This window comes from Gracilinanus agilis, chromosome 4 (assembly GCF_016433145.1).
Source record: "Gracilinanus agilis isolate LMUSP501 chromosome 4, AgileGrace, whole genome shotgun sequence".
NCBI classification, from domain to species: Eukaryota; Metazoa; Chordata; class Mammalia; order Didelphimorphia; family Didelphidae; genus Gracilinanus; species Gracilinanus agilis.
In genome coordinates, this window is record NC_058133.1 from 494,476,450 (window position 1) to 494,503,858 (window position 27,409).

At 42.0% G+C, this 27,409-nt stretch overlaps 2 protein-coding genes across 2 annotated transcripts; one reads left to right on the top strand and one right to left on the bottom strand.

Annotated features, from left to right (window-relative positions):
• Positions 1-229: 229 nt before the first annotated feature.
• PSPH (phosphoserine phosphatase) lies at positions 230-27,117 on the top strand. The gene is made up of 6 exons (XM_044673035.1): positions 230-341; positions 12,753-12,910; positions 14,339-14,473; positions 17,274-17,419; positions 24,579-24,727; positions 26,930-27,117. Exons 2-6 carry the CDS (start codon positions 12,771-12,773, stop codon positions 27,035-27,037), a joined length of 678 nt encoding a protein of 225 aa, XP_044528970.1. The 5' UTR covers positions 230-341; positions 12,753-12,770; the 3' UTR covers positions 27,038-27,117.
• Positions 5,709-9,629, bottom strand: LOC123244519. Its single transcript, XM_044673034.1, has 2 exons — positions 9,039-9,629; positions 5,709-6,332 (listed from the first exon to the last, which is right to left on the bottom strand). The coding sequence occupies exons 1-2, from the start codon at positions 9,314-9,316 to the stop codon at positions 5,975-5,977; spliced, it is 636 nt and encodes a 211-aa protein (XP_044528969.1). The 5' UTR covers positions 9,317-9,629; the 3' UTR covers positions 5,709-5,974.
• Positions 27,118-27,409: the final 292 nt, after the last annotated feature.

Below are 27,409 nucleotides of genomic sequence, written 5' to 3' on the forward strand. Positions count from 1 at the left end.
ATGATTTCAGAAAGAATTGGAAAGACCTACATGAACTGAAACAGAGTGAAATAAGCAGAACCAGGAGAACATTATGCTTGTTGACTAATGGAGAAATAGAGAACGGGAGGTCATAAAGCAAAGTGCATCCATATATTTTTTATACCTTCCTTCTGTTATCATGGGCCCGCCCCCCCTTGACCCCACTTTCTTTGTCATCTCTTTGCAGATCGTCTTCTTGTTGAAGGAACTCAGGAGGTCTTTCATCGAGACCCTTAGAATTAGAATTCTGCTTCCCGTCTCTTTCCAAGAAGGAGCAACCAGTGGAGAGCTCGGCCTTTCGAATTCAGCACTGGAGACACGTGAGTCTCTTCTTGCTTTTCAGATATCTCCTATGTTTTAGCACTACATGCTGCAGAATCATGGCTAACTCTGCCAAGAAATATTTATGGCGTGGATGAAATGTTGAGCCAGGATGAAGGTGTAGATCAATGGTTCCCAAACTTTTTTGGCCTGCCGCCCCCTTTCCAGAAAAAATATTACTTAGTCCCCTGGAAATGAATTTTTTAAAAAAATTTAATAACAATTAATAGGAAAGATAAATGCACCTGTGGCCATCACCGCTCTCTTGGATCTCTGCAGCACCCACCAGGGGGCGGTGGCGCCCACTTTGGGAATCACTGGTGTAGATGCAAAGGTCTTGTCTTGCCCCTCACATTGGATCTTGTCTGTGTCTAAAGAAAAATCTGCTTTTCCTCGGTTAAGGATGCAGGGGTTAGGAGGTGCCTGGGGAGGCTATTATACAGGGACCCATCAGTGGGCTCTTTGACCCCTAGGAAGACAAACTAGGAGCTGCCCTAATATGGAAGCAATTTATTTTTGGAAGTTACTTGGGAATGGAGAAGTGTGCGTCTGCATGTCTTTTAGCTTGTGGCTATGGGACTGTGTCCTGTCTAAGTGAGGATCTGTCCACTCAGGGGCGGCTGGGTAGCTCAATGGATGGAGAGCCAGGTCTAGAGATGGGAGGTCCTAGGTTCAAATCCGGCCTCAGACACTTCCCAGCTGTGTGATCCTGGGCAAGTCACTTGACCCCCATTGTCTAGCCCTTACCAATCTTCTGCCTTGGAACCAATACACAGTATTGGATGGAAGATAAGGATGTTTAAAAAAAAAAGAGTCTTTTCCCCCATTTTTTCATTTTTTCAGCTCCTTTCTCTCCATTCAGCCCTCTCCCCAAGGCTTCCTTGTAGATGTCAGAGATCTAGAGTCCATTCATAAGCTCTTAGATCAAGCACCAGAAGGGGACCTCAGAGCCATCCAAACCAAATCCATTTTATATTTGGGGAAATTGAGTCCCAAGGATTTGAACCCAGGTCCTCTGACTACAAAGCCAGTGCTTTTTCTCCTGGAAAACATTGCTTCTCCTAACTGCACTTTCTCCCTTCCCCCACCTCCACCTGGATCTTATCCATTTCCCTGAGTCATCCCTTTCCCTGCACTATAGGGAACACATTTGTGCCCCAGGGGGAAAACACCCATAGTTTCCTGGGATTGCTCTTCCCAGGCTGGGAAACTGGGAGCAGCTGGGCATCTCAGGCATGGCAGGAATAGGGCTGGGAAGATTGGGGAGAAATGGGAAAGACCCTACAGGTTGGAGAATGGAATCCCAGACCTTTGTCACTAAGGCAAATCATCTAGCCGCCCCCTGCCTCAGTGTCCATCTTTGTAAAATGGATAGGAAATCTCTCTGCAACTTCTCTCCAGTATAAATGAAAAGGAATGTCAGTCTTAAACTCTGAGAGGGGGAGGGTTTCCACCCTGACAAAATCTGAGGCATTTTTATGGGTCCAGGATGACCGCTGACCTCTCCACGGTGTCAGGGAGTGCTGGCTATTTCTGGGTATCGGAGATCCCAATAAAGATAGAATAATGCAATGCCTTCATGGAGTGGTTCACACTTAACCCAGTGATTTTCAAATACGGATTATCCAATAGAATCTTTGCAACAAAGAAGTATGATTATTCCCATTTTATTTATAGGAAAGTCTCAGAAAAATTACAGGATTGTTCCATCATTTTCAGTTCTGATGTCTCCTCATGACCTGCTTTGGGACTTGTGTAAGAATTAAAATTAACATCCAATATTCTAAGTATTATATTTAATAAGATTTATCAATAATAACGAACATAAAAAGCTAGAGCAAAAAAGCCAGCTTTCCTAGCTGCGCACATGAGAAAAGAGAGCTAAAGGGAGGAGTTACAGAACTATATAAACAATTACGTGAAGACACCAACATGGGGGGGCGCAAGGAAAAGGATGCTGGGAGATGAAGTCCAAAGGTTCAAGAATTTCTAACTATACACTTGCTTTCTTTAAAAAAAAAAATCCTTATTTTTTGTCAGAATCAATATCATCTATAGGTTTTGAAGCAGAAGAGCAGTGAGGGCTAGGTAATGAGGGTTAAGTGACTTGCCCAGGGTCACACAGCTAAGAAGTGCCTATGGATAGATTTAAACCCAACCCCCTCCCCCATCTCTAGTTTTGGTTCTCAATCCACGGAGCCACCTAGCTGTGCCCCCTCTGGGGCTTTTTTGTCAAAAACACTGGAGTGGTTTGCTATTTCCTTTTCCAACTCATTTTCCAGATGAGGAAACGGAGGCAAACAGAGTTGAGTGACTTGCCCAGGGTCACTCAGCTAATAAGTGTCTTGAAGCCAGATTTGAATTCAGGAAGATGAGTCTTCTTGACTCCAGACCTGTCACTCTATCTACTGCGCCACCTAGTTGCCCCATTACAGGATGTACCCCAAATCATAGAACTGGTAGAAAATGGAGCTGAAACCAGTTCAGGATCAGTTTTGAATTCTATTTTAGTACCTTTTTTAAAACGCTTTTTCTGTTTTAATGCTTTCTGCATTGTTGTCATTGCCAGCGACAGTCCTCTTGAGACCCTCTCTTGTAGCAAAGGAATATAGTTAAGCAAAAAGCCAATGCAGAGGCAGCTGGGTAGCTCAGAGGATTGAGAGCCAGGCCTAGAGAAGGAAGGTCCTAGGTTCAAATCCGGCCTCAGACACTTCCCAGCTGTGTGACCCTGGGCAAGTCACTAGACCCCCATTGCCCACCCTTACCACTCTTCCACCTAGGAGCCAATACACAGAAGTTAAGAGGAAAGAAAGAAAGGAAATGAAGCCGTCCACCGACTCTTCGAAGATTCCTAGTGGGTTGGACACTCAGAAAGGGGAACCAAGGACTGAGTGAAAATGGGTTACGGGTTAAGGATTAATGGAAAGAGAACATAAGGGGAGAATAAAGACACGCAGACATAGAAAGTTTTGGCATAAGGTAGACAGACAGCGAGTAAGCTCTGATGGTTTAGAGCTTCATGGTTAGGAGCTCTGATGGTTAAGAACTCTCTTGCCAACTGATGTCTTGTCACTTTTATTGGGGTTACAACTGTATAGGGGGAAGGGGAGAGGCCAGTGGCCTGATACATTAATATTATGAGGTCATCATCATAAAATGCAAACTGCCAAAACCTGAAACAATAGGTAGAGCTCAGATCAGGATCCAGGGTGGATATGGCCTAAGGCATCTACTGATGTTTGATACCTATGTTAATTGATCATAGAAGGAAAAGTAAGGAGACTGAGATAACTGACTCTCTTCTGGGGTGTATTTGGCAAGGTTCACATTCAATTTGACTCAAGATTGCAGAGATCAATCATTAGCAGTATAAGAGTTAAGTTTTTGAATACTTCTTAAAATAATATCACAATTAATGTATACCTGGATTGCTACAGGAAAGAAGGAGGGAAGGAAGGAAGGAAGGAAGGAAGGAAGGAAGGAAGGAAGAAAGAAAGAAAGAAAGAAAGAAAGAAAGAAAGAAAGAAAGAAAGAAAGAGAAAGAAAGAAAGAGCGAGCCAATGCACCCATTGCTCCTGTCCACCAGTGGAGGCCCGTTATCTTACCGGCCCATCATCTCTCCGACCTCCCTCATCTTCCTCCTTCCTTCCACATCCTTGGCAGTGGCTCCGTGGTTTGTGGCTCTTGGTCATCCCCCCTGCAGGTCCCAGGCGGCTCTCCTCTATCGCGGTACATCTTGCTCTTAGGACGATGGCCAGCTGGGATCCAGGACCTAAACCTTGGCTGCAATCTCTCCTCCTTTAAGAAGGACTAGAGGGTGGAATTGTGCATCAGCTACAGGGAGGCGAGGGGGGTGGGGGGAGAGGGAAAGAACGTGAAAAACATAACGATGGGAAAACATTCAAAATAAAATAAAAATTAAAAAAATAAGATAAAAATAAGACAACATAAAAAAAAGGACTAGAGGGGGCGGATACCGCGGTACCCAGGGCCACGTTGGCGTCAGGTTCATGCTAAATAGTCACAAAAGCACAGCGACCTCCCCACAGTCCTTTTGCTCTGTCTGAAACTGGATTATATAGTAAGCAGTTTGCTGGCTTATCTCCACAAGAATAGGGTGACTTTTTAAATTGGATTTTTGATTTCTTTCATTGCTTATGCCTCATCAGGCCTTGTGTTTCCCAAGAAGCAGAATGTCATGACAACGTACAGAGTTGAAGATCTTATTAAAATCTTGGGCTACTTAAGCTGTCATGTTTTCCTTTTTTTTTTTTTTTTTTTAATTAAATTTTAGGAGGCAACTATGAGAGCCAAGCCTGGAGATGGGGAGTCCTGGGTTCAAGCTAAGACACGTCTTAGCTATGTGACCCTGGGCAAGTCACAACCCCCATTGCCTAACCCTTACTCCTCTTCTGCCTTGGATTCAATACGCAGTATTGATTCTAATATGGAAGGTAAGGGTTTAAAAAAGGAAGAAAGAAAAAAATTAAAATTTTTTTCAATGAATGAAAATAGATTTTTTCTTCTTCCTTTATTCCAATTTAAAAATTTTTTTTATCTTTTATTTTATTTTATTTTTTAACCCTTACCTTCTGTCTTGGAGTCAATACTACATATTTGTTCCAAGGCAGAAGAGTGGTCAGGGCTAGACAATGGGGGTCAAATGACTTACCCAGGGTCACACAGCTGGGAAGTGTCTGAGGCCAGATTTGAACCTAGGACCTCCTGTCTCTAGGGCTGGCTCTCAATCCACTGAGTCACCCAGCTTCCCCCCACTCCAATTTTTTTTAAGAAAAACAAACAAACAAACAAATTTCTGAGTTGGCCAGAACCGTAAAAATATATCTCTCTTTCTCCAATCTTGAGTTCAGTTCTTCCCTGGCAGGCTTTATCATTGTTCCTTTGGAAATGTGGATGGTTGTTATATAAATCAGAATTCTTAGAGCTTTCAATGCAGTTGATTTTAACAGTGTTGTTGTTATATGAATCATTCTTCTGGTTGTGGTCCCTTCACTCATCCTCAAATCACAGAAGTTTGACCAAGATCTTTTTTTTCCTTTAATTAATTAATTAATTAGATTAATTTAGAATATTTCCTCAAGGTTCCATAATTCATGTTCTTTCCCTCCCCCCCCCCCCCTTGGCCAGGGTCTTCTGAAACCCTTCCCTGCGTCATTTCTTATTGGCTCAGTCATCACTGATCCTTAGTTTCCAGTTCTGGTTGCTCTAAAGCAGGGGTTGGCAACCTTTTTGGCCATGAGAGCCACAAACGCCACATTTTTTAAAATGTAATTTCGTGAGAGATGTACAGTGCTCACAGTGCTGCTCCTGCAACAGCGCCTGAAAAAAAATTGACTTTATGGCTCCTGCAGAAAGAGCCATATCTGGCCCTCAAAAGAGCCAGATATGGCTCGAGAGCCATACGTTGCCGACACCTGGTCTAAAGAGTGCAGACTCTTCTTCAGACTTTCTCACTATGCAGCCCTATTTCGCTTGGGTCCTCTCGTATATCTTCTGTGGATACTCGCAGATCCGGGTTCCAGTCTTCCCTCCAACTGGCAGCTGAAGGATCTTAGCGAGCCACTTTCTTACCTTCATTTCTCTGGGTCTTAGTGAGGAAGCGGGACTGACATCAGCCTTGACCAGCGGTAAGACACAGGTGGTTTCTCTTGGCCTCTGCAGTCTTCGGGATGATGGCCTCGTGCGAAGGACAAAGGGCGATGGAGAGGTGCCACCAGACAGGAGCCATCGACCCCATGTGATGCAAGAACCATTCCAGAGGAATTCCTTGGAGAAAGGAGTCCGCCGTGGAGCAAGGGCCAGGGAGAGCGGATGGACAGAACGTGTGCTCTGCTGAGATCTGTGCAGGAGGAAGGGAACAAGGCGAAGGCTTGTGGCACGTAGCAGGGAACCTTGGAGTGTATTCATGAGAAGACTTAGAAGAGAGTCCCACAGGATAGGCGGGCAGGCGTGGGTGGAAATCTGCATTACTGGAGGGAATAGCCACAAAATAAGAAAAAGCACAAATATAGACTATAATATATACAACATATAAAATATAGAACAGAGATTATGTTAGATATATATAAATATAATATAAATAAAATATAGAAATTATATCGTTATATATATTATATATCTAAAATTTATATAACTACACATATGTTATCCTGAGTATTTTATATTCTTTATATTTATTTTTAAATAGAATTTCTCTATCTCTCTCTATGATGTGTGGTTGATAATATAAAGAAATGTTGATAATTTGTTTACTTACATTTATTTATATTTATATATATATATTTATATAAAATATTCAAAAAGGTTATATGACCAGAGGTGGTCACTGGATAGAATGCCAGCCCTGGAATTAGGGGGACCCGAGTTCAAATACATGTTCAGATGCTTACTAGCTGGGTGACCCTGGACAAGTCACTTAACCTCATTTGCCTCATTTCCTCATCTGTAAAATGAACCGGAGAAGGAAATGGCAAACCATTCCAAGATCTTTGCCAAGATATCCCCAAATGGGGTCACAAAGAATTAGACATGGCTGACCGACTAAACAACAACAATTTTAAATTGTCTATGGTTGTTTTAAATGGAATTCTCTTTCTATCTTTTCTTGCTGTGTTTTGGTTGGTCCTATATAGAAATGCTGATGATTTGTGTGGATTTATTTTATATCCTGAGTATTTTAAGTTGTTTTAAGTGGAATTTCTCTATCTGTTTGTTATCTCATTTGATCTTCACAGCAACTCTGGGATGTGGCTGCTGTTGTTATCCTCATTTTTACAGGGAAATGGGAGCGGTTTAATGATTTGCCCAGGGTCACTTCTCTAGCATGGAAAGCAGGATTTTGAACTTAGGTTTTCTTGACTTAGTCTGGTGCTCTGACCACTGTGAGACTAGTTCTCAGCATTAAGAAAGACTTTGTTGGGCAGCCCAGTGGCTTAGTGGATAGAGAGCCAGGCCTGAAGATAAGAGGACCTGGGTTCAAATCTGGCCTTTTGATACTTCCTTGCTGGGTGACTTTGGACAAATCACTTAACCCCCATTGCCTAGCCTTTACCACCCTTCTGCTTTGGAACCAATACATGGTATTAATCTAAGATGGAAGAGAAGGGTTTAAAAAAAACCAGACTAGTCTCAGACATTTAATAGCTGTGTGACTCTGGGCAAATCACTTAATTCCCATTGCCCAGCCTTTAACTACTCCTCTGCCTTGGAACCCATACACAGTATTCATTTAAGATGGAAAGGAAGCATTTAAAAAAAACCACAATTAATCTCAGACATTTCATAGCTGTAAAACCTTAGGCAAGTCACTTAACCCCAATATCCCAGCCCTTATTGCTCTTCTACCTTGGAGCTCACGCACAGTATTGATCTAAGATGGAAGAAAAGGATGAAAAAAACAACTAATGTGAGAGGTTTCATAGCTGTAAGACTGTGGGCAAGTCACTTAACTTCAATATCCCAGCCCTTACTGCTCTTCTGCCTTGGAACCCCTACACAGTATTGATTCCAAGAAAGGTGGGGAAGGATTAAAAAAAAAAAACCAACTAATTTCAGACATTTAATAGCTGCGTGACTCTGGGCAAATCACTTAATTCCCATTGCCCAGCCTTTAACCACTCTTCTGCCTTGGAACCCATACACAGTATTGATCTAAGATGGAAGAGAAGGATAAAAAAAAACAACTAATTTCAGATGTTTCATAGCTGTAAGACCTTGGGCAAGTCACTTAACCCCAACATCCCAGCCCTTACTGCTCTTCTGCCTTGGAACCCCTACACAGTATTGATTCTAAGAAAGGTGGGGAAGGATTAAAAAAAAAAAACCAACTAATTTCAGACATTTAATAGCTGCGTGACTCTGGGCAAATCACTTAATTCCCATTGCCCAGCCTTTAACCACTCTTCTGCCTTGGAACCCATACACAGTATTGATCTAAGATGGAAGAGAAGGATAAAAAAAAACAACTAATTTCAGATGTTTCATAGCTGTAAGACCTTGGGCAAGTCACTTAACCCATCGCAGCCCTTAATGCTCTTCTGCCTTGGAACCCCTAAACAGTATTGATTCTAAGAAAGGTGGGGAAGGATTAAAAAAAAAAAAGATTTTGTTGCAAGAACTTTTGAGTTTAAGAAAAGGTATTGTGAGAACAATTCTAGGCTCTCAGAATGACCGTTGCACGGTGAGGCACGGCTGCCCAAACATGACCTGAATACCCAGCGGCGGGGGACGGAGCCAGCAAGATTCCGTCACCTCTGACTTGGCAGTTGGCGGGCTGCTGGCTCCGATGGCTTCGGGGGTTCGGGGACCTGACGGACTTTTGGCACTCAGAGCTGCTTCCAGAGTCCAGGGCAGCCCAGTGGCAGAGATAAGATAAGGGCGTCCACAAGCCTGGGGTTGCCCCGGGGTTATCCTCCTCGGGTCCCCTGCTCTGCTCCCCTCTCTCTCCTTTTGGCCGAGGGTTTTCTTTCTGTTCTTTCTCTTACGCAAGTCCTGCTCAGGCCAGGATTTAGAACTGGACGCCTGGCTGCCCCTTAGCCCACAGCGTCCTCTCTACGTCCGTCCTGTGACACGCTAAGTCCGGGTGGCCCCTCGCTGAATTTTCAGGTCTTTCAGGATTTTCCACCTACACACAAAAATAAGCAGAAGCCAAAATCTAGAGCAAATAATGAACTTACTTTCCTGCCGTGCTTGGCACACACGGAGGGAGAGATGGGATCTCTGAACGGCAGCCTCCACCTATGCCTACCCGCAGGCACGGTAGGAAACAGGTGTGGACCGCAGGACCGGCTTCGCGTGTCGGGGCCTGAAGAGGCCGCGGGGCGCCAGCTCCAGGAGACGGCACCAAGCCGGTCACGAGGGCCCTCGATTTTACCGAAGCTCCGGGACCCCGGGGCAGCGAGAGCCCAGAGCAGCCTCTGCTCCAGAGTTCCTGGAAGTCTTTGGAAAATTCCATCCCTTCCGACTGTAGAGAAATGAGAGTGAGCACAAGACGCTCGAATGCCTGCTTGGCACAGAATCCTTTAAGAGCTTAAAAAAAAATTAAAAAAAAAAAAAAAAAAAGAACCTGGTCGCCATGGTGACCACATGTTAATTACAGGAGGAATCCATTTCAGAGCCGGTGTGGAGGAGCCTGTTTTTGGCGGCACTGAAAAGACTCATCAGGAATATTTGGTGGGCACCTCACTGCACCACCCCAGGGAAGGATGGAGTCAGGGTTTCCATGAAAATAAGAAGAAGAATAGCTAATATTTACATAGTATCTACTATGTGCCAGGCACGGTGCTAAGCACTTTGCAAATGGTATCTCATTTGATTCTCACAACTTTGGGAAGTAGGTGCTATAATTATTCCCATTTTACAGTTGAGGAAACGGAGGTAGACAGAAATTAAGTGGCTTGTCCAAGCTAGTTAGAGTTGGAGAATGGATTTGAACTCGGATCTTCCTGATTCCAGGCCCGCTGCCCTACCTGCTATACCATCTCCTTATATCTCTCTCTTTTTAAAAAAGGAAACTTTTGTATCTTCAATTGGCATGGGCAGCGTCACCCCGAAACTCAGGAAAAATGTAAGCAGAGATATTCCTTTGCTTCCTTCTGTCCTTGCGACTCCTAACCCAATAACATCGGATAACTTCTATAAGACCCTGAGATTATCATCATCCTTGGACCATCCTTTAGATTTGAGATGGACAGAGAGATGCACCTCCAGGCTTCACCTCGATACCATCGGGCTGTACCTCAGGCATCCATCTGTGCCCTAAACTATGAGGGTCTTCAGGCAGACCCCAGGCAGATGACCAAATCCCACCCCACCGAATGCCTGAGTGTTTGCTACTCTAGAATCACGTCCTCACCATGACACAATATCATGTCCCCACTGTTGTAAAAAGTATATAATCCCCAGAATGGATGGATTCTGGGAGCAGCCTTTTATCTTGCTGTTCCACTTCCCTGACCATTCTCAACATTACTTTCTAAATGAATAAATTTCTCTTTTTATTTTTAAGCTAAGTTTTAGAGTCTTGCTTCCTTGCAAAAGGTATTCTTCCCGAACCCCAGGGGTTTACCTCAAGTACCCCACAGCACAACAACTGGCTTCAGATACTTACTGGCTGGCTGACCCTGGACAAATTGCTTAACCCTGTTGGCCTCAATATCCTCATCTGTCAAATGAGATGGAGAGGAAATGGCAAATTACTCTAGTATCTTTGCTTCAGATTCTTTCTAGCTGTGTGATCCTGGGCAAGTCACTTAACCCTGGTTGCCTCAGTGTCTTCATCTGTCAAATGAACTGGAGAAGGAAATGACAAACTAGTATCTTTGCTTCAGACTCTTACTGGCTGTGTTGTTTTTGGTACAGAGGTGAACCCCCCAGGGTTTGGGAAGGGTACCTTTTACAAGAAAGCAAGACTCCAAAATTTAGCTTAAAAATAAAAAGAGAAATTTATTAATTTGGAATTAAAATGGAATTAATTTGGAGGATAGCAAGGTGGAACAGCAAGATGGGGGAGTTGTTCCTTGGGAGGACAGCATGGGTGGAAAGGCTATCCCCCAGGTGACATCAATTCTGGGGATTTTATACTTTTGACAACAGTGGAGACGTGAGGACATGATTCTAGAGTAGTAAACTCTCAGGCATTTGGTGGGGGGATTGACCATCTGACCGGGGTCTGCTTGAAGACCCTCATAGTTTAGGGGACAGATGGATGCCTGAGATACAGCCTGATGGTATTGAGATATAACCTGGAGGTGCATCTCTCTGTCCATCTCAAATCTAAAGGACAGTCCATGGATGATAATAATCTCAGGGTCTTAGAGAAGTTATCCGATGTTATTGGGTTAGGAGTCCCAAGGACAGAAGGGAGCAAAGGAATTTCCCTGCTTACAGTTTGCCTGGGTTTTGGGGGTACAATGCCCATGCCAGTATGACCTTGCATAAGTCACCTAATCCTGTTTGCCTCAGTTTTCTCATAAATGAGCAGGAGAAGGAAATGGTGAATTTTCTAGCATCTTTGCCAAGAAAACCCCAAATGGAAAATTTATATCCCTGAGTGCTTATGTCAATAAAATAGAGAAAAAGCAGATCAATGAATTGGCCATGCACCTAAAAAAACTAGAAATATAACAAATTAAAAATCTCCAATTAGAGACTAAATTGGAAATCCTAAAAATCAAAGGTGAAATGAATAAAATTGAAAGTAAAAGAACTATTGAACTAATAAAAATAAGACTAGGAGCTGATTCTATGGAAAAAACCCAACAATAACCAAATAAAATAGATAGAGCATTGGTTAATTTGATTTAAAAAAGATAGAAGAGAACGAAATTACAGTATCAAAAATGAAAAGGATGATTTCATCTTTTCAACTGGGTTTTCTGCAAGTTTTAGGCTTGCCCCTGCCCCTTGAGAAGGAAGCACACCTATTGTACTCTACTATAGACCTTGAAGTGTTTGGGGATTAGTAGACATAGTCAAATATTGAATACCTTTATTTGTTTTAGTAGTTTCTCCCATTGTATTAAAGTCTTCTCTCTGGAAGCCCAGCTCTTGGCTTGATCCTTTCCTTTTGTATTCATTATAACTGACCACTAGCTAATACCTCAGCTGTTGGCTACAACCTCTTTGCATCTTGCTTGCCGCACATCTAGGCATACTTGCTGTACCAAGTTCTCCAGAGGGTATAAAAGACCCCCAAGTTCTGTCACTCTTCAGAGAATCAGCTAGTGCAGTGCATTCTCCCAGATATATGATACCCAGAACCCTTTGGTGTGGATTTTGCGTGGTTTGTGGCTTGACTGTGATAGGGCTGATTACTGGCCCCATCTCTTTCCTGATTAAAGACTTGGTTTTTCTGGCTACTTTAGTAGTTCTGTGTTTTTCCATCTCCAATGAAGAGGAAATTAAAGCAATAATTAGGAGCTCTTTTGTCCAATTATATGACAATAAATCTGATAATCTAGGTGAAATGGATGACTATTTACCAAATTTTAAATTGCCTAGGTTAACAAAAGAGGAAATAGGGTACTTAAATAATCCCATTTCAGGAAAAGAAATTGAATAAGGCATCAATAACTCCCCAAGAGTTTCAGACACTTCCTCGCTGTGTGACCCTGGTTAACTCCCCATTCCTAGCCTTACTGCTCTTCTGCCTTAGAACCAATACACAGTATTGATTTTAAGAGGAAAGGGAAGGATTAAAAAACAAAACAAAACAAAACCTCCCCAAGAAGTAAACCCCAAATGGAGTCACAAAGAGTTGGACTGAATGAAAATGACTGAACACACACACATCTCCAATATCTTAGCACAGTAATTTGCACAATCAAATTGCCTTCCGTCTCTCATCCTTAGCTTACATTATTTATTATAATACTTGTTTTCTCTTGCAGACGGAGATTCTTTACAGGATGGTCTCCCACTCGGAGCTGAGGGAAATTTTTTGCTCTGCTGACGCAGTCTGCTTTGATGTCGATAGTACAGTCATCAGAGAAGAAGGAATTGATGAGCTGGCCAAGTTCTGTGGTGTTGGGGATGCTGTGTCAGAAATGTATGAATGATTAAACACTGGGCCCCTCTTTGGTTGGCCAAGAGCCAATGTGGACAAAGGCTAGAGTAGGCATCACTGCACGGCATTCAGTTCTGACTTTGCCAGCGATGTGCCCTTTGACCATGATTTAGTGACTTAACTGTTGTGGGGGACTTGAGGTGAACCCCCGGGGGTTCAGGAAGAGTACCTTTTGCAAGGAAGCAAGACTCCAAAACTTAGCTTAAAAATAAAAAGAGAAATTTATTCATTTAGAAAGTAATGTTGAGAATGGCCAGGAGGTGGAACAGCAAGATGAAAGGCTGCTCCCAGAATCCATCCATTCTGGGGATTATATACTTTTTACAACAGTGGGGACATGATGTTGTGTCATGGTGAGGAGGTGATTCTAGAGTAGCAAATACTCAGACATTCAGTGGGGTGGGGTTTGGTCATCTGCCTGGGGTCTGCCTGAAGACCCTCATAGTTTAGGGCATAGATGGATGCCTGAGGTACAGCCCGATGGTATCGAGGTGAAGCCTGGAGGTGCATCTCTCTGTCCATCTCAAATCTAAAGGATGGTCCAAGGATGATGATAATCTCAGGGTCTTATAGAAGTTATCCGATGTTATTGGGTTAGGAGTCCCAAGGACAGAAGGGAGCAAAGGAATTTCCCTGCTTACATTTTGCCTGAGTTTTGGGGGTACAATGCCTGTGCCATAACCTCTTCTTTTCTGATCCTTTTCCCAACTCTGAAATAAGACATTTTATTTTATTTATATATTTGTTTAGATAGATATCTACAAAAATCCCAGCAACTTCTGGGCACTTCTTTGATACGAGGGTCCCAGGTTTGGTTCTATTGTTGAATGGGCTAGAATCTGGTCTGCCCCACGGTGCTGTCCTGATTCAAGAAGTGATACGTATTTTTGTGAAGCTATTCCGCTAGATTGGGTAACCTGACTCACTCAGAGAGCCACCTTCCTTCCCAGGTTGCCGCAGCTTTCTCTAGGACCTCTAAAGGATCTGTAATTCTCAGCCTCCAAAATTATCCATTTTTGTGTCCCTGGGAACAAAGGTCATTCCAAATGCCCTGCAGCACTGTGGAGTTTCCAGGGAATGCCTCTCCATCATCCAGCATTCCTGTCCAGCTTTCTATAATACCCTGGATTGGACTACTGCCATTGTCAGGTCAGACACAGGGGAAAGCTTAGCAGATTGCTCTGTTTCTAGACCCTTCTCTGGCTCCCCCAAGAGAGAGGTAGCTGTTTAGGAACTGGGGATTTCTTAGGTCACTGGGCTGGGCATTCTGAGAGCCCAAGTCCACAAGTAAAAGCAGCTCGTGGTCATTTCTTTAACCACTGACCTTACGCGGCCTCATTTTGCTTGGACACTTGGTGTAGCTGGACAAGGGGGCTTGGTTTGCTCTCATTTGTTGGCTCTTCCTCTTAGGACCCGTAGAGCCATGGGCGGTGCGGTCACTTTTAAGGCGGCTTTAACAGAGCGGTTAGCCCTCATCCAGCCCTCCAGAGAACAGGTGCAGAAACTCATATCAGAGCATCCTCCACACCTCACGCCGGGGATAAGGTAAGGCGATGTCTCAGCATAGTGCTTTGTGAATGTCCTACGGTACATTCTTTCATCACGTAGCCCATTCAGTAAGGCATTCATTCTCTAGACCTGTGTTGGTGAACCTATGGGACACGTGCCGGAGGGGGCTGCGCCTCTCCCCCTTTCTACCATGCCTGAGGACATTTCTTACATAACCCTCCCCTCTGCCCGGTGGCCCAATGGGAGCACTTCCTCCCTTCCCTGTCTGGTTGAGGCTCATATGTGGCATGAGGGTTGCCATTTCGGCATTCAATCTCTAAAAGGTTCGCCATCACTGCTCTAGTCACTTAGAAGGGAGCCATGCTGAAAGGGTCCAATTTGGATTCGGAGGACCTGAATTCAAAGTATGGCTTTGCCACGTGACCTCAGTCAAGTCATTCACTTTTGTTGGTCTTCATTTCCTTTTCTATAAAATGGGAGCTTTAGATTCAGAAAGTCCCTTCTAGCTCTAAACCAACGGTCCTATGATGATGCTGATAATTGATACCCTTCACTTGACACTTCTTACAAACACTGTCTCATACTGAGGCAACAAGGTCAGCATTGGGGTTAGTAACAAGATGACTTGAGTTCAAATCCAGCCTCAGACACTTAGTAGCTTTATAACCCTGGGCAAGTCACCTACCCTCTGTTTGCCTTAGTTTCCTCAACTGTAAAAGGGGGATAATAATAGCTCCTACTTCCTAGGGTTGTTGTGCAGATCAAATGGGATAATATTTGCAAAGTGGTTTAGTTCCTGGCACATAGTAAGTGCCATATAAATGTTAGCTCTTTGGAGGAGAAGGAATATTGTCATTTAACCTCTCCTCTGTGTGAGCCTCATGTCACTAGCTGGGTTGTATGCTCCTTGAAGGCAGGAATGGTGTTTTCTGTTTCTATGTCTGTGGGTAGTTGCATGTGAGATTAAATATTCTTGTGTTGTATAGAGACCTTGAGGAAGGAACCAACGAGTGTAAAAAAACAAAACAAAAAACAATGAGTTTGTGAAAAAAACAAAATAAAATGTGAGATTATAAAAAGAAGACAAAAATAATGAGACTGTTAAAAAAACAAAAAACAATGAGTTTGTAAAAAACAAAACAAAAAAGTGAGATTGTAAAAAAACAAACCAAGCCAAACCCAATGAGATTATAGCTTATCCTTGTCTGTGCCACTCATAAAATACTTCACTAAAATGGATAGGACAGGACTGGACCCTTGGCTTCATTGGCATAGAGAACTTCCAGGGGAGGGCACTCCCTCCACCAATGCAGAGTTCTCTGAATGGTTCAGTGACTTACTCAGGGTCCCCTCCTAGAGGCAGAGTTTGATCCTGGGACTTCTTAGCTTAAGGGTAAACTCTTCATCCACTGCATCAAATAACCTCTCTATTAAAATGCCCATTGCTGTCAATAATGCTAAAATAATAATAAATATTTTCTAGGGTGAGGAGAAGGGGAAGGGGCAGTATTGGAAACCCTTCTGCTCCCCAGAACAAAAGTGGAAGGAACCCACTTGAGGCAGTGCCACGGACTACCCTGGAGAGTGAGGGATTAGATTTTGCCAATGAATGTCATAATATAGGTTTTTAAAAAAAAATTATAAAGACATTTTATTTTACCAATTACATGTCATAACACAATATAGTTTTGTTGAAAATAATTTTTAAATGTATTCCTCTGATTAAAATAATAGATAATAGAATCATAGGACATAGAAGGGATTTGAAGGGACCTTTGAGGTTATCTCATCCAACTCCTCTTATTTTACAAATGGGACAGCTACACGTTGGATAAGAGAGAGAGTCACACAGATAATAAGTGATCAACGCAGCATTCAAACTCAGGTCCTGGGTCCTCCATCTCTGATACTCTTTTTTTTGGGTGTGCATTTGTGATTTCCTTGCTCTTGGGAATTCTTATGATAATAATAATGATAATAATCTCTTTCTCTGCTGATGCAGATTTGAACCTGCTCTGCAGTTTGAAAGACTCCTCTGGGATCCCACGGCCTTAGTTTTTTTTGTTTTTTTGCTTTTTAAAACCCTCTCCTTCCGTCTTGGAGTCATTACTGTGTATTGGCTCCAAGGCAGAAGAGTGGTAAGGGTAGGCAATAGGGGGTCAAGTGACTTGCCTAGGGTCACACAGCTGGGAAGTGTCTGAGGCCAGATTTGAACCCAGGACCTCCCGTCTCTAGGCCTGGCTCTCCATCCACTGAGCTACCCAGCTGCCCCCACGGCCTTAGGTTTTTACTTTGTACCAAATATTATCAGTGGTAATGGCATGCCCATGAGTGACCAGTGGCTATGGCTAGCCTTTTTTATTGATAAACTGGGCAGCTAGGTGGCGCCGTGGAGAAAGCACACAGGCTTGAAGGCAGCAAGACGAGTTCTAATACAGCCTCAGACACTTACTAGCTGTAAGTGACCTGGGCAAGTCATTTCCCCTTGTTTGCCTCAGTTTCCTCATCTGTAAAATGAACTGGAGAAGTAAATAGCAAACTACTCCAATATCTTTGTCAAGAAAACTCTAAATGGATTACAAGGGTCAGAACTGACCCGACACAAATGCAAAAGTGACTGAATAACAAAAATAAAATTTCACCATTGATCTCATAAATAGTCATTTTTAAAAAACCACTTATGTTCTTGTAGTTAATAATTGCTCTGACCATATTAGGAGAGTCATGAACCTAAGCAACGGTCTTAAAATAAAATATGAATGTGTTTCTGGGGCCCTTCTTCCATGGGCTTTCTTCTCTTTCCTCTCTGCGCTGACTTACTTTCTGTTACCCTCAGGGAGCTGGTGAGTTGCTTACAGCAGCGAAACGTTCAGGTCTTCCTAATATCTGGTGGATTTAGGAGCATCGTAGAACATGTTGCTTCAAAGCTCAATATTCCAGCCACCAATGTCTTTGCCAATAGACTCAAGTTCTATTTCAATGGTAAGTGTTCGCTCGTGAGACTATTTTTTTTCTTATCGATTTCAGTTTCACTGCTAGAGACTGTTTGGGTAGAGGATCCCTGGGGATGAGCCCAAGCTGTGAAAATGGTTTAAGAAATAGGAGAAATAGGAGCAGCTAGGAGGCTCAGTGAATAGAGAGCCAGGCCTGGAAACATGAAGTCCTGGGGTCAAATATCACCTCCGACACTTCCTACCTGTGTGACCCTGGGCAAGTCACTTAACCCCAATTGCCTGGTCCTTTCTGATTTTCTGTCTTGGAACTGATACTTAGTATTGATTCTAAGACAGAAGGTAAAGGTTTAAGAAAGAAAGAAAGAAAGAAACAAGAGAAATTAAATGTGGCAATATCTATTTCTCTATAGTTTTGAGGTCTTCCCTTTTTCAAAACCCAAATGTACTGAGGTCATCCTATCTCTGTCACTCATAGTCTGTGTCACCATGTCACAAACTTGTTCAGTTTCATTTTTCTCTTCTCTAAAATAAAGGGGCTGGACAAGAGGCCTTCAGTCCCCAGGTCTATGATCCTATGACCTCATGTGTGTTGGTTCCATTAATATTTCATAAATATTTTGTTTTCCTTTCTTGCCTTCTCTCTCTCTCTCTCTCTCTCTCTCTCTCTCTCTCTCTCTCCCTCTCTTTCTCTCTCTCTCTCTCTCTCTCTCTCTCTCTCTCTCTCTCTCTCTCTCTCTCTCTCCTCTTTCTCTTTCTTCCTTCCATCTTAGAATTGGTTCCAAGGCAAAAGAGTGGTAAGGGCTAAGCAATTGGGGTTAAAAGTAGGAAGTGTCTGAGGTCAGATTCGAACCCAGGGCCTGGTTCTCTATCTAATGAACCACCTAGCTGCCCCCTAAAATACTTTGAATTTTTTAATATATGCTCATTTCCAAGGGATCCCTCAAACTTATTTTGGTTCCAGTTAGGTCAAGGGTTCTTAACCTAGGGTCTATCACCTTTTTAAAAAGTATGTTTTGAGGGCAGCTGGGTAGCTCAGTGGATGGAGAGTCAGGCCTAGAGACAGGAGGTCCTAGGTTCAAACCCGGCCTCAGACACTTCCCAGCTGTGTGACCCTGGGCAAGTCACTTGACCCCCATTGCCTACCCTTACCAATCTTCCACCTATAAGTCAATATACAGAAGTTAAGGGTTTAAAATTAAAAAAAAAAAGTATGTTTTGAGAACTGTTTCAATATAATTGGTTTTCTTTTTAGTGCTAAATGTTTTATTTTATGCATTTAAAACTTTCTTCTGAGAAAGGCTCTATAGCAGTGATGGGCAAACTATTCCCAGCGGGCCAAATCCAGGCCATAGTTTGCCCAACCCTGCCTTAAGCAATAGCCTAATCACTACACCCCCACATCCAGATGCTGTGATTAGGGAATTGCTTAAGGCAGGGATGGGAAAACTACAGCCTGGATCTGGCCCATGGGGAATAGTTTGCCCATACTGCTCTATAGCCATGTTGGTGAACCTATGGCACATGTGCCGGAGGGGGCTGCTCCCCTCCCCCTCTCACATGTGCCTGACGATATTTCTCCCATCACTTGCCCCTCTGCCCAGCAGCCCAATGGGACTTCCTCCCTCTCTTGCCTGGGATAAGGTGGAGGGGCTCACATGCAGCATGAGGGTTCAGTTTGGGCACTCAGTCTCTAAGAGGTTCACCATCACTGTTCTTTAGGATTCACCAGACACTGCCAAAGAGGTCCAGGACAGGAAAAAAAAAAGATTAAGAACCCCTGCTACAATCCATGGCACAACTATAGTCTACCCATTGCATGACTTCAAGAAATCCATATTTGGAGGATCTTAGGCTGATAACTCTCTTCTCATTAACCTCCTTCATTCCAGCTTTAGTCTTAGCACCCTGCTGGATGAGACTGTTTACTCTCGAAAGTCTCAAAACAAAATTAGTTGGGCAGGAAGGAGGGAGAGAATTTTAGAACTCAAAACTTTAAAAAATGTTATAAATAAATTAACAATTTAAAAAATGTTCTATTATGTTGAGGAAAAAAGGTTCTAATTGAATTAAATAAGACTAATATAACTATGGAGAAGGCACCAGGTGGTTTCCAGGTGGTACATATTCCAGCTTTAGTTGTTCTTGCCAATCATTTACTAAATTATTGAGGGGTTGCTATCTGCACCTGTGAAGAGAGCACCTAATCCAGTGAAACCATAAATCTTTGGGGGGTACTGAAGGACATACGTGTGTATATGTGTGTATGTGTATGGTGTATTTTTTTTTTTTGAAGTAGGGTTCCAGACCTATGATCCCATTTCTGTGCAAGTGATATTCTCTCCCCTAGAATAATTAAGACTTGATAGTCTTAAGAGTTTTCTGGGGGCACTGAGAAGTTATGATTGGCTCAGGGCCATACAGCCAAAGGCAAGACTTGTCATAAGTCTGATTATGACAGACTTGAACTTGGGTTTTCTCTCCTCCCGCTTCATTTATTTATTTATTTATTTAAAGTTTTTTTTTTCCCCCTCATGGTTCCATGATTCATATTCTTTCCCTCCCCTTTTTCCTCCCCACCTCCCAGAGCCACGCAATTCTACTGGGTTATACATGTATTATCACTCAATACCTACTTCCATATTATTCATTTTTGTAATAATCTTTTAAAAACATAACCTCTAGGTTCAAATCTGGCCTCAGACACTTCCCAGCTGTGTGACCCTGGGCAAGTCACTTGACCCCCATTGCCTACCCTTACCAATCTTCCACAGAAGTTAAGGGTTTAAAATTAAAAAAAAATAGATCTTAAAAAAAAAAAAACCATAACCCCAAATCCTATACCCATATAAACAAGTGATAAATCATATTTTTTTCTTCTACATTTCTGCTCCTACAGTTCTTTCTCTTGATGTGGATAGCATTCCTTCTCATAAGTCCCTCGGGATTGTCCTGTATCAATTGTGTTGCTATTAGTAGCAAAGTTGATTACATTTGATCATCCCACAATGTATCAGTCTCTGTGTACAATGTTCTCCTGGTTCTGCTCATTTTGCTCTGCATCAGTTCATGGAGGTCTTTCCAGTTCATATAGAAATCCTCCAGTTCATCATTCCTTACAGCACAATAGTATTCCATCGCCTTCATATACCACAATTTGTTCAGTCTTTCCCCAGTCGAGGGATACCCCTTGTTTTCCAAATTTTTGCCACCACAAAGAGTGTGGCTATGAATATTTTTGTACAAACATTTTTCATTATTATCTCTTTGGGTCACAAACCCAGTAGTCAACCTAGGTCTTAACTCCAAGGCCATCCCAATATTTATGATGCCATTTAATCTGTCTGGATGTGTGTGTAACTGCCTTCTTTGTATTTTGTCCACTCACGTGTCATCCAGGACTTTTTGGATAGTGGGCTAAACAGAAGTAAAATTTAATAGACAGTGATAGGATGTCACATTTCCAAAAAGACTGGGAATCACTACAATTGGCAAGATTGGATAGCCAGCCTTTGGTGAGAACCTTTGTAATCTCCCACCACCAGCTCCCCTTTGATTACCTGGGAAGTCCAGGAAGGGCCAAATACTCTTGCTCCAAAAGCATCCTTTCCTTCTCTGTTGACTCATCAATCAATCAACCAACAAGTATTTATTAAACACTAACTATTTGCTAGGCACCATGTTAGGTAGAGGGGGAACAAATACAAAAATGGGNCTCTCTCTCTCTCTCTCTCTCTCTCTCTCTCTCTCCTCTTTCTCTTTCTTCCTTCCATCTTAGAATTGGTTCCAAGGCAAAAGAGTGGTAAGGGCTAAGCAATTGGGGTTAAAAGTAGGAAGTGTCTGAGGTCAGATTCGAACCCAGGGCCTGGTTCTCTATCTAATGAACCACCTAGCTGCCCCCTAAAATACTTTGAATTTTTTAATATATGCTCATTTCCAAGGGATCCCTCAAACTTATTTTGGTTCCAGTTAGGTCAAGGGTTCTTAACCTAGGGTCTATCACCTTTTTAAAAAGTATGTTTTGAGGGCAGCTGGGTAGCTCAGTGGATGGAGAGTCAGGCCTAGAGACAGGAGGTCCTAGGTTCAAACCCGGCCTCAGACACTTCCCAGCTGTGTGACCCTGGGCAAGTCACTTGACCCCCATTGCCTACCCTTACCAATCTTCCACCTATAAGTCAATATACAGAAGTTAAGGGTTTAAAATTAAAAAAAAAAAGTATGTTTTGAGAACTGTTTCAATATAATTGGTTTTCTTTTTAGTGCTAAATGTTTTATTTTATGCATTTAAAACTTTCTTCTGAGAAAGGCTCTATAGCAGTGATGGGCAAACTATTCCCAGCGGGCCAAATCCAGGCCATAGTTTGCCCAACCCTGCCTTAAGCAATAGCCTAATCACTACACCCCCACATCCAGATGCTGTGATTAGGGAATTGCTTAAGGCAGGGATGGGAAAACTACAGCCTGGATCTGGCCCATGGGGAATAGTTTGCCCATACTGCTCTATAGCCATGTTGGTGAACCTATGGCACATGTGCCGGAGGGGGCTGCTCCCCTCCCCCTCTCACATGTGCCTGACGATATTTCTCCCATCACTTGCCCCTCTGCCCAGCAGCCCAATGGGACTTCCTCCCTCTCTTGCCTGGGATAAGGTGGAGGGGCTCACATGCAGCATGAGGGTTCAGTTTGGGCACTCAGTCTCTAAGAGGTTCACCATCACTGTTCTTTAGGATTCACCAGACACTGCCAAAGAGGTCCAGGACAGGAAAAAAAAAAGATTAAGAACCCCTGCTACAATCCATGGCACAACTATAGTCTACCCATTGCATGACTTCAAGAAATCCATATTTGGAGGATCTTAGGCTGATAACTCTCTTCTCATTAACCTCCTTCATTCCAGCTTTAGTCTTAGCACCCTGCTGGATGAGACTGTTTACTCTCGAAAGTCTCAAAACAAAATTAGTTGGGCAGGAAGGAGGGAGAGAATTTTAGAACTCAAAACTTTAAAAAATGTTATAAATAAATTAACAATTTAAAAAATGTTCTATTATGTTGAGGAAAAAAGGTTCTAATTGAATTAAATAAGACTAATATAACTATGGAGAAGGCACCAGGTGGTTTCCAGGTGGTACATATTCCAGCTTTAGTTGTTCTTGCCAATCATTTACTAAATTATTGAGGGGTTGCTATCTGCACCTGTGAAGAGAGCACCTAATCCAGTGAAACCATAAATCTTTGGGGGGTACTGAAGGACATACGTGTGTATATGTGTGTATGTGTATGGTGTATTTTTTTTTTTTGAAGTAGGGTTCCAGACCTATGATCCCATTTCTGTGCAAGTGATATTCTCTCCCCTAGAATAATTAAGACTTGATAGTCTTAAGAGTTTTCTGGGGGCACTGAGAAGTTATGATTGGCTCAGGGCCATACAGCCAAAGGCAAGACTTGTCATAAGTCTGATTATGACAGACTTGAACTTGGGTTTTCTCTCCTCCCGCTTCATTTATTTATTTATTTATTTAAAGTTTTTTTTTTCCCCCTCATGGTTCCATGATTCATATTCTTTCCCTCCCCTTTTTCCTCCCCACCTCCCAGAGCCACGCAATTCTACTGGGTTATACATGTATTATCACTCAATACCTACTTCCATATTATTCATTTTTGTAATAATCTTTTAAAAACATAACCTCTAGGTTCAAATCTGGCCTCAGACACTTCCCAGCTGTGTGACCCTGGGCAAGTCACTTGACCCCCATTGCCTACCCTTACCAATCTTCCACAGAAGTTAAGGGTTTAAAATTAAAAAAAAATAGATCTTAAAAAAAAAAAAACCATAACCCCAAATCCTATACCCATATAAACAAGTGATAAATCATATTTTTTTCTTCTACATTTCTGCTCCTACAGTTCTTTCTCTTGATGTGGATAGCATTCCTTCTCATAAGTCCCTCGGGATTGTCCTGTATCAATTGTGTTGCTATTAGTAGCAAAGTTGATTACATTTGATCATCCCACAATGTATCAGTCTCTGTGTACAATGTTCTCCTGGTTCTGCTCATTTTGCTCTGCATCAGTTCATGGAGGTCTTTCCAGTTCATATAGAAATCCTCCAGTTCATCATTCCTTACAGCACAATAGTATTCCATCGCCTTCATATACCACAATTTGTTCAGTCTTTCCCCAGTCGAGGGATACCCCTTGTTTTCCAAATTTTTGCCACCACAAAGAGTGTGGCTATGAATATTTTTGTACAAACATTTTTCATTATTATCTCTTTGGGTCACAAACCCAGTAGTCAACCTAGGTCTTAACTCCAAGGCCATCCCAATATTTATGATGCCATTTAATCTGTCTGGATGTGTGTGTAACTGCCTTCTTTGTATTTTGTCCACTCACGTGTCATCCAGGACTTTTTGGATAGTGGGCTAAACAGAAGTAAAATTTAATAGACAGTGATAGGATGTCACATTTCCAAAAAGACTGGGAATCACTACAATTGGCAAGATTGGATAGCCAGCCTTTGGTGAGAACCTTTGTAATCTCCCACCACCAGCTCCCCTTTGATTACCTGGGAAGTCCAGGAAGGGCCAAATACTCTTGCTCCAAAAGCATCCTTTCCTTCTCTGTTGACTCATCAATCAATCAACCAACAAGTATTTATTAAACACTAACTATTTGCTAGGCACCATGTTAGGTAGAGGGGGAACAAATACAAAAATGGGACAATTTCTATTCTAACAGGGAAGATGAGCATAGGTAAACAGAGACAAAAGAAATGCCAAAACAGAAGATATATATAGGCAGAAAGTGCTAGAATCTGGGGAGCTCTTGTGTAGAAGGTTGATCTGAATTTTGATAGACACTAGATTCTCTGAGCTGGTGGCAAGGAGGGCAGACATCTTAAGGCACAGGGTCTTTGGAGAGAACAGCAAGAAAGCCCATTTGGCTGATTTGTGGTAGAATGTACGCTGGGAAATAATGTTTAATGAGCCTGATAAGGCAAGTTGTGAAGGGCCTTAAATACTACACAGAAGCGTTTGTATTTGAACCTAGAGATACCAAGGAATTGTCAAATGTTTATTTTTATTCCACCTCATTAGAAAGCCCAGCCTCCTGATATATTCCTTAATATGGAATGAATGATCATTGAACCCTGCCTTCACTGTTTTCTTTACTTTATTTTGTGTTTAAAGGTGAATATGCTGGTTTTGATGAGAGCCAACCAACCGCTGAATCTGGTGGGAAAGGGAAGGTGATTGGGCTCCTTAAAGAACAGTTTCATTTTAAGAAAATAGTCATGATTGGAGATGGAGCTACAGACATGGAAGCTTGTCCTCCTGCTGTAAGTTTTGAGGGTATTAGTCCCCTGTCTATTAAGCAAACAATCATAGTACCAAAAGTATCTTCTCTCTATGTCTACTGTCAGAAGAGTATGCGTTCTGGAGTCAGAAGACCTGAGTTTAAGTTCTGTCTCTGTCCCTTACAACCTGTGTGGTGTTGGGGAGGTCACCTTACTAATCTTTGAGTGTCTGTTTCCTCAGCTGGAAAATAAATGGGGTTGACCAAATGACTTCTAAGGCTTCAAATATTTTAAATTAAAAGGTGACTCAGTGAATAGAGTGTCAGACCCAGAGAGACCACAGGGAGGTCCTGGGTTCAAATCTGGTCTCAGATACTTCCTATCTATGTGACCTTGGCAAGACAATTAAACTCCATTGCCTAGCCCTTACCACTCTTCTTTCCTGGAGCCAATACTTAGTATAGATTGTTTTTTAAATTAGATTGACCTGTACTTTGTCAATTTTATTCATTTTTTCAAAGTACCAACTTCTAGTCTTATTTATTAATTCAATAGTTATTTTCTTTCAATTTTATGGATTTCTCCTTTGATTTTTATAATCTCTAATTTAGTTTTTAAGTGGGGATTTTTAATTTGTTCCCTTTCTAGTTTTTTGATTTGCATGCCCACTTCATTGATCTTTTCCCTTTCTAGTTTGTTAATATCTGCACTCAAGGATATAAATTTCCCCCTGAGTACTGCTTTAGCTGCATCCCACAGATTTTGGTAGGATATCTCATCATTGTCATTCTCTTCAATGAAATTATTGTTTCTATGATTTGTTCTTTAACTAACTAATTTTGGAGCTTAGTATAGATTAGCGGTTCCCAAACTTTTTTGGCCTACTGCCCCCTTTCCAGAAAAAATATTATTTAGCGCCCCCTGTCACATACTATCACCGCTCCCTTACAGTTATTCACCACTCCCAAATGCACCTGTGGCCATCACTGCACCTGTGGATCACTGCAGCACCCACCAGGGGGTGGTGGTGCCCACTTTGGGAATCATTGGTATAGATTCTAAGATAAGAAGAGTTTAAAAATATATTAATTAATTAAATTAAAAGCCACTGCTAACTCTAAATCCATGATCCAAATGTTTATTCCTGATTACAATGGATAGTATTAGTCCTGATTGCCTGATCAAGAAGGGAAAGGAGGAACATTTTAATTGTGATAGTCCAGTCTGGCCTGAGTTCTGCCACCTTTTAACAAGGTTTTTATTTGCACTATAATCATTGTGCAGATTGTTCTACAATCTCTGCTTCTCTTACTCGAAAGACAATTAATTGAGAATATCATCAATTAGTGGAAATTTTCTGAATGAAGTCAATCCATTGACCATAACTGGAGCTTGCCGAACTCCTGAGAAGTGGGGTGCTTGCTGCCAACAGGATCTCCTCCTCCAATGCCTCCAGGTCTCACCAATCTCACTCTTTATTTGCATTTCTAATTGTCCATTCAGTATTATTTAACACTTGGCTCTCTCCAGTCTTGGCAATATGTCAAAGATTTGGGATTTTAATAGAGTGGGGATTTCTTCCACTAGCTGGTTTATTCCTCAATGGATAATTAGTGGGAAATTCTCATAGTCAGAGAATTTAAGTAATCTACCCATAGTCACCCTGTTCTTGAACCTAGGTCTTCCTATTACATTACATTATTCCACCCTGGCTTCACTGTTTCCTTTGCTTTGGTCCTACCTTTCTCTGTTAGATCCTAAGCTCCTTGAGGGCAGAGCCTAGCATAATATTTACTCAATGGATTGATTAGTATGGGAATTCAAGGTTAGTATGAGAGTTTGAATTCTGCTGAATTGGTTCTATGCTCTTACTGGGGGGAACCTACATTAAAATGGAAGCTTGACCTTGTGGGGTTTTGTTTTGGCTATTGTTTTAAAACTCATACCTTCTGTTTTAGTAACACTTCTAAGACAGAAGAGTAGTAAGGGCTAGACAATTGGGGTTAAATGACTTGTCCAGGGCCACACATTTAGGAAATGTTTGAAGTCAAATTTTCTTTACCTTTTTTTTTTACTTTTCTAGCAATTAGTACAGTACCAGGCACATAGTTGGAGCCTAATAAATGTGTGTTGACCTGGGGCAAGTGGATAGTTCTCTCCATCTCCAAACTGATGATTCATACTTTCAAGCTCAACCCCTGTGGCCATATAACTTTCTTTTGATTCCTTTTTCTTCTCTTTTAGGATATTTTCATTGGCTTTGGAGGAAATGTGATTAGGCAACAAGTGAAAGACAATGCCAAGTGGTACATCACTGACTTTGAGGAGCTTCTTCGAGAACTGAAAAAGTGATGTCCAATTTGAAATATATGAAAAAAATATATGCATATATATTTTATTAGCATTTCCAGATTAATTAAAAAGAATACTTATACAGGTTTCAATTGTTTGCTTATTTACTCATTTTATTTTTTTTATTTCTTTATTTTTTATATGTTCGAATCTGATGTTGGTCCCCTGTCTTTTAAGATTCCTACAGAATGGGTCCTTTTGATTTCACAGTTCACAGTTTAAGGCCAGTTAAAAGCATTTCCCTCTTGCTTGACTTTTGAGTAAAACACTAAACCAGTGGGGTGGAAGTCCTTTCTCCCCCATAGGAATTCGGCCTATGCGGAATGGTACAAAGGTCTCATTTACAGAACACTGGAACACCAAACATAATTA

Coding starts and splice junctions, on each gene's coding strand:
- LOC123244519 (XM_044673034.1), bottom strand. CDS start 9,316: ATGGAATTTTCCAAAGACTTCCAGGAACTCTGGAGCAGAGGCTGCTCT. Junction 6,333..9,038: donor GTGCCAAGCACGGCAGGAAA/GTAAGTTCATTA, acceptor TATTCCCTCCAG/TAATGCAGATTTCCACCCAC.
- PSPH (XM_044673035.1), top strand. CDS start 12,771: ATGGTCTCCCACTCGGAGCTGAGGGAAATTTTTTGCTCTGCTGACGCA. Junction 12,911..14,338: donor GGGGATGCTGTGTCAGAAAT/GTATGAATGATT, acceptor TCTTCCTCTTAG/GACCCGTAGAGCCATGGGCG. Junction 24,728..26,929: donor TGGAAGCTTGTCCTCCTGCT/GTAAGTTTTGAG, acceptor CTTCTCTTTTAG/GATATTTTCATTGGCTTTGG.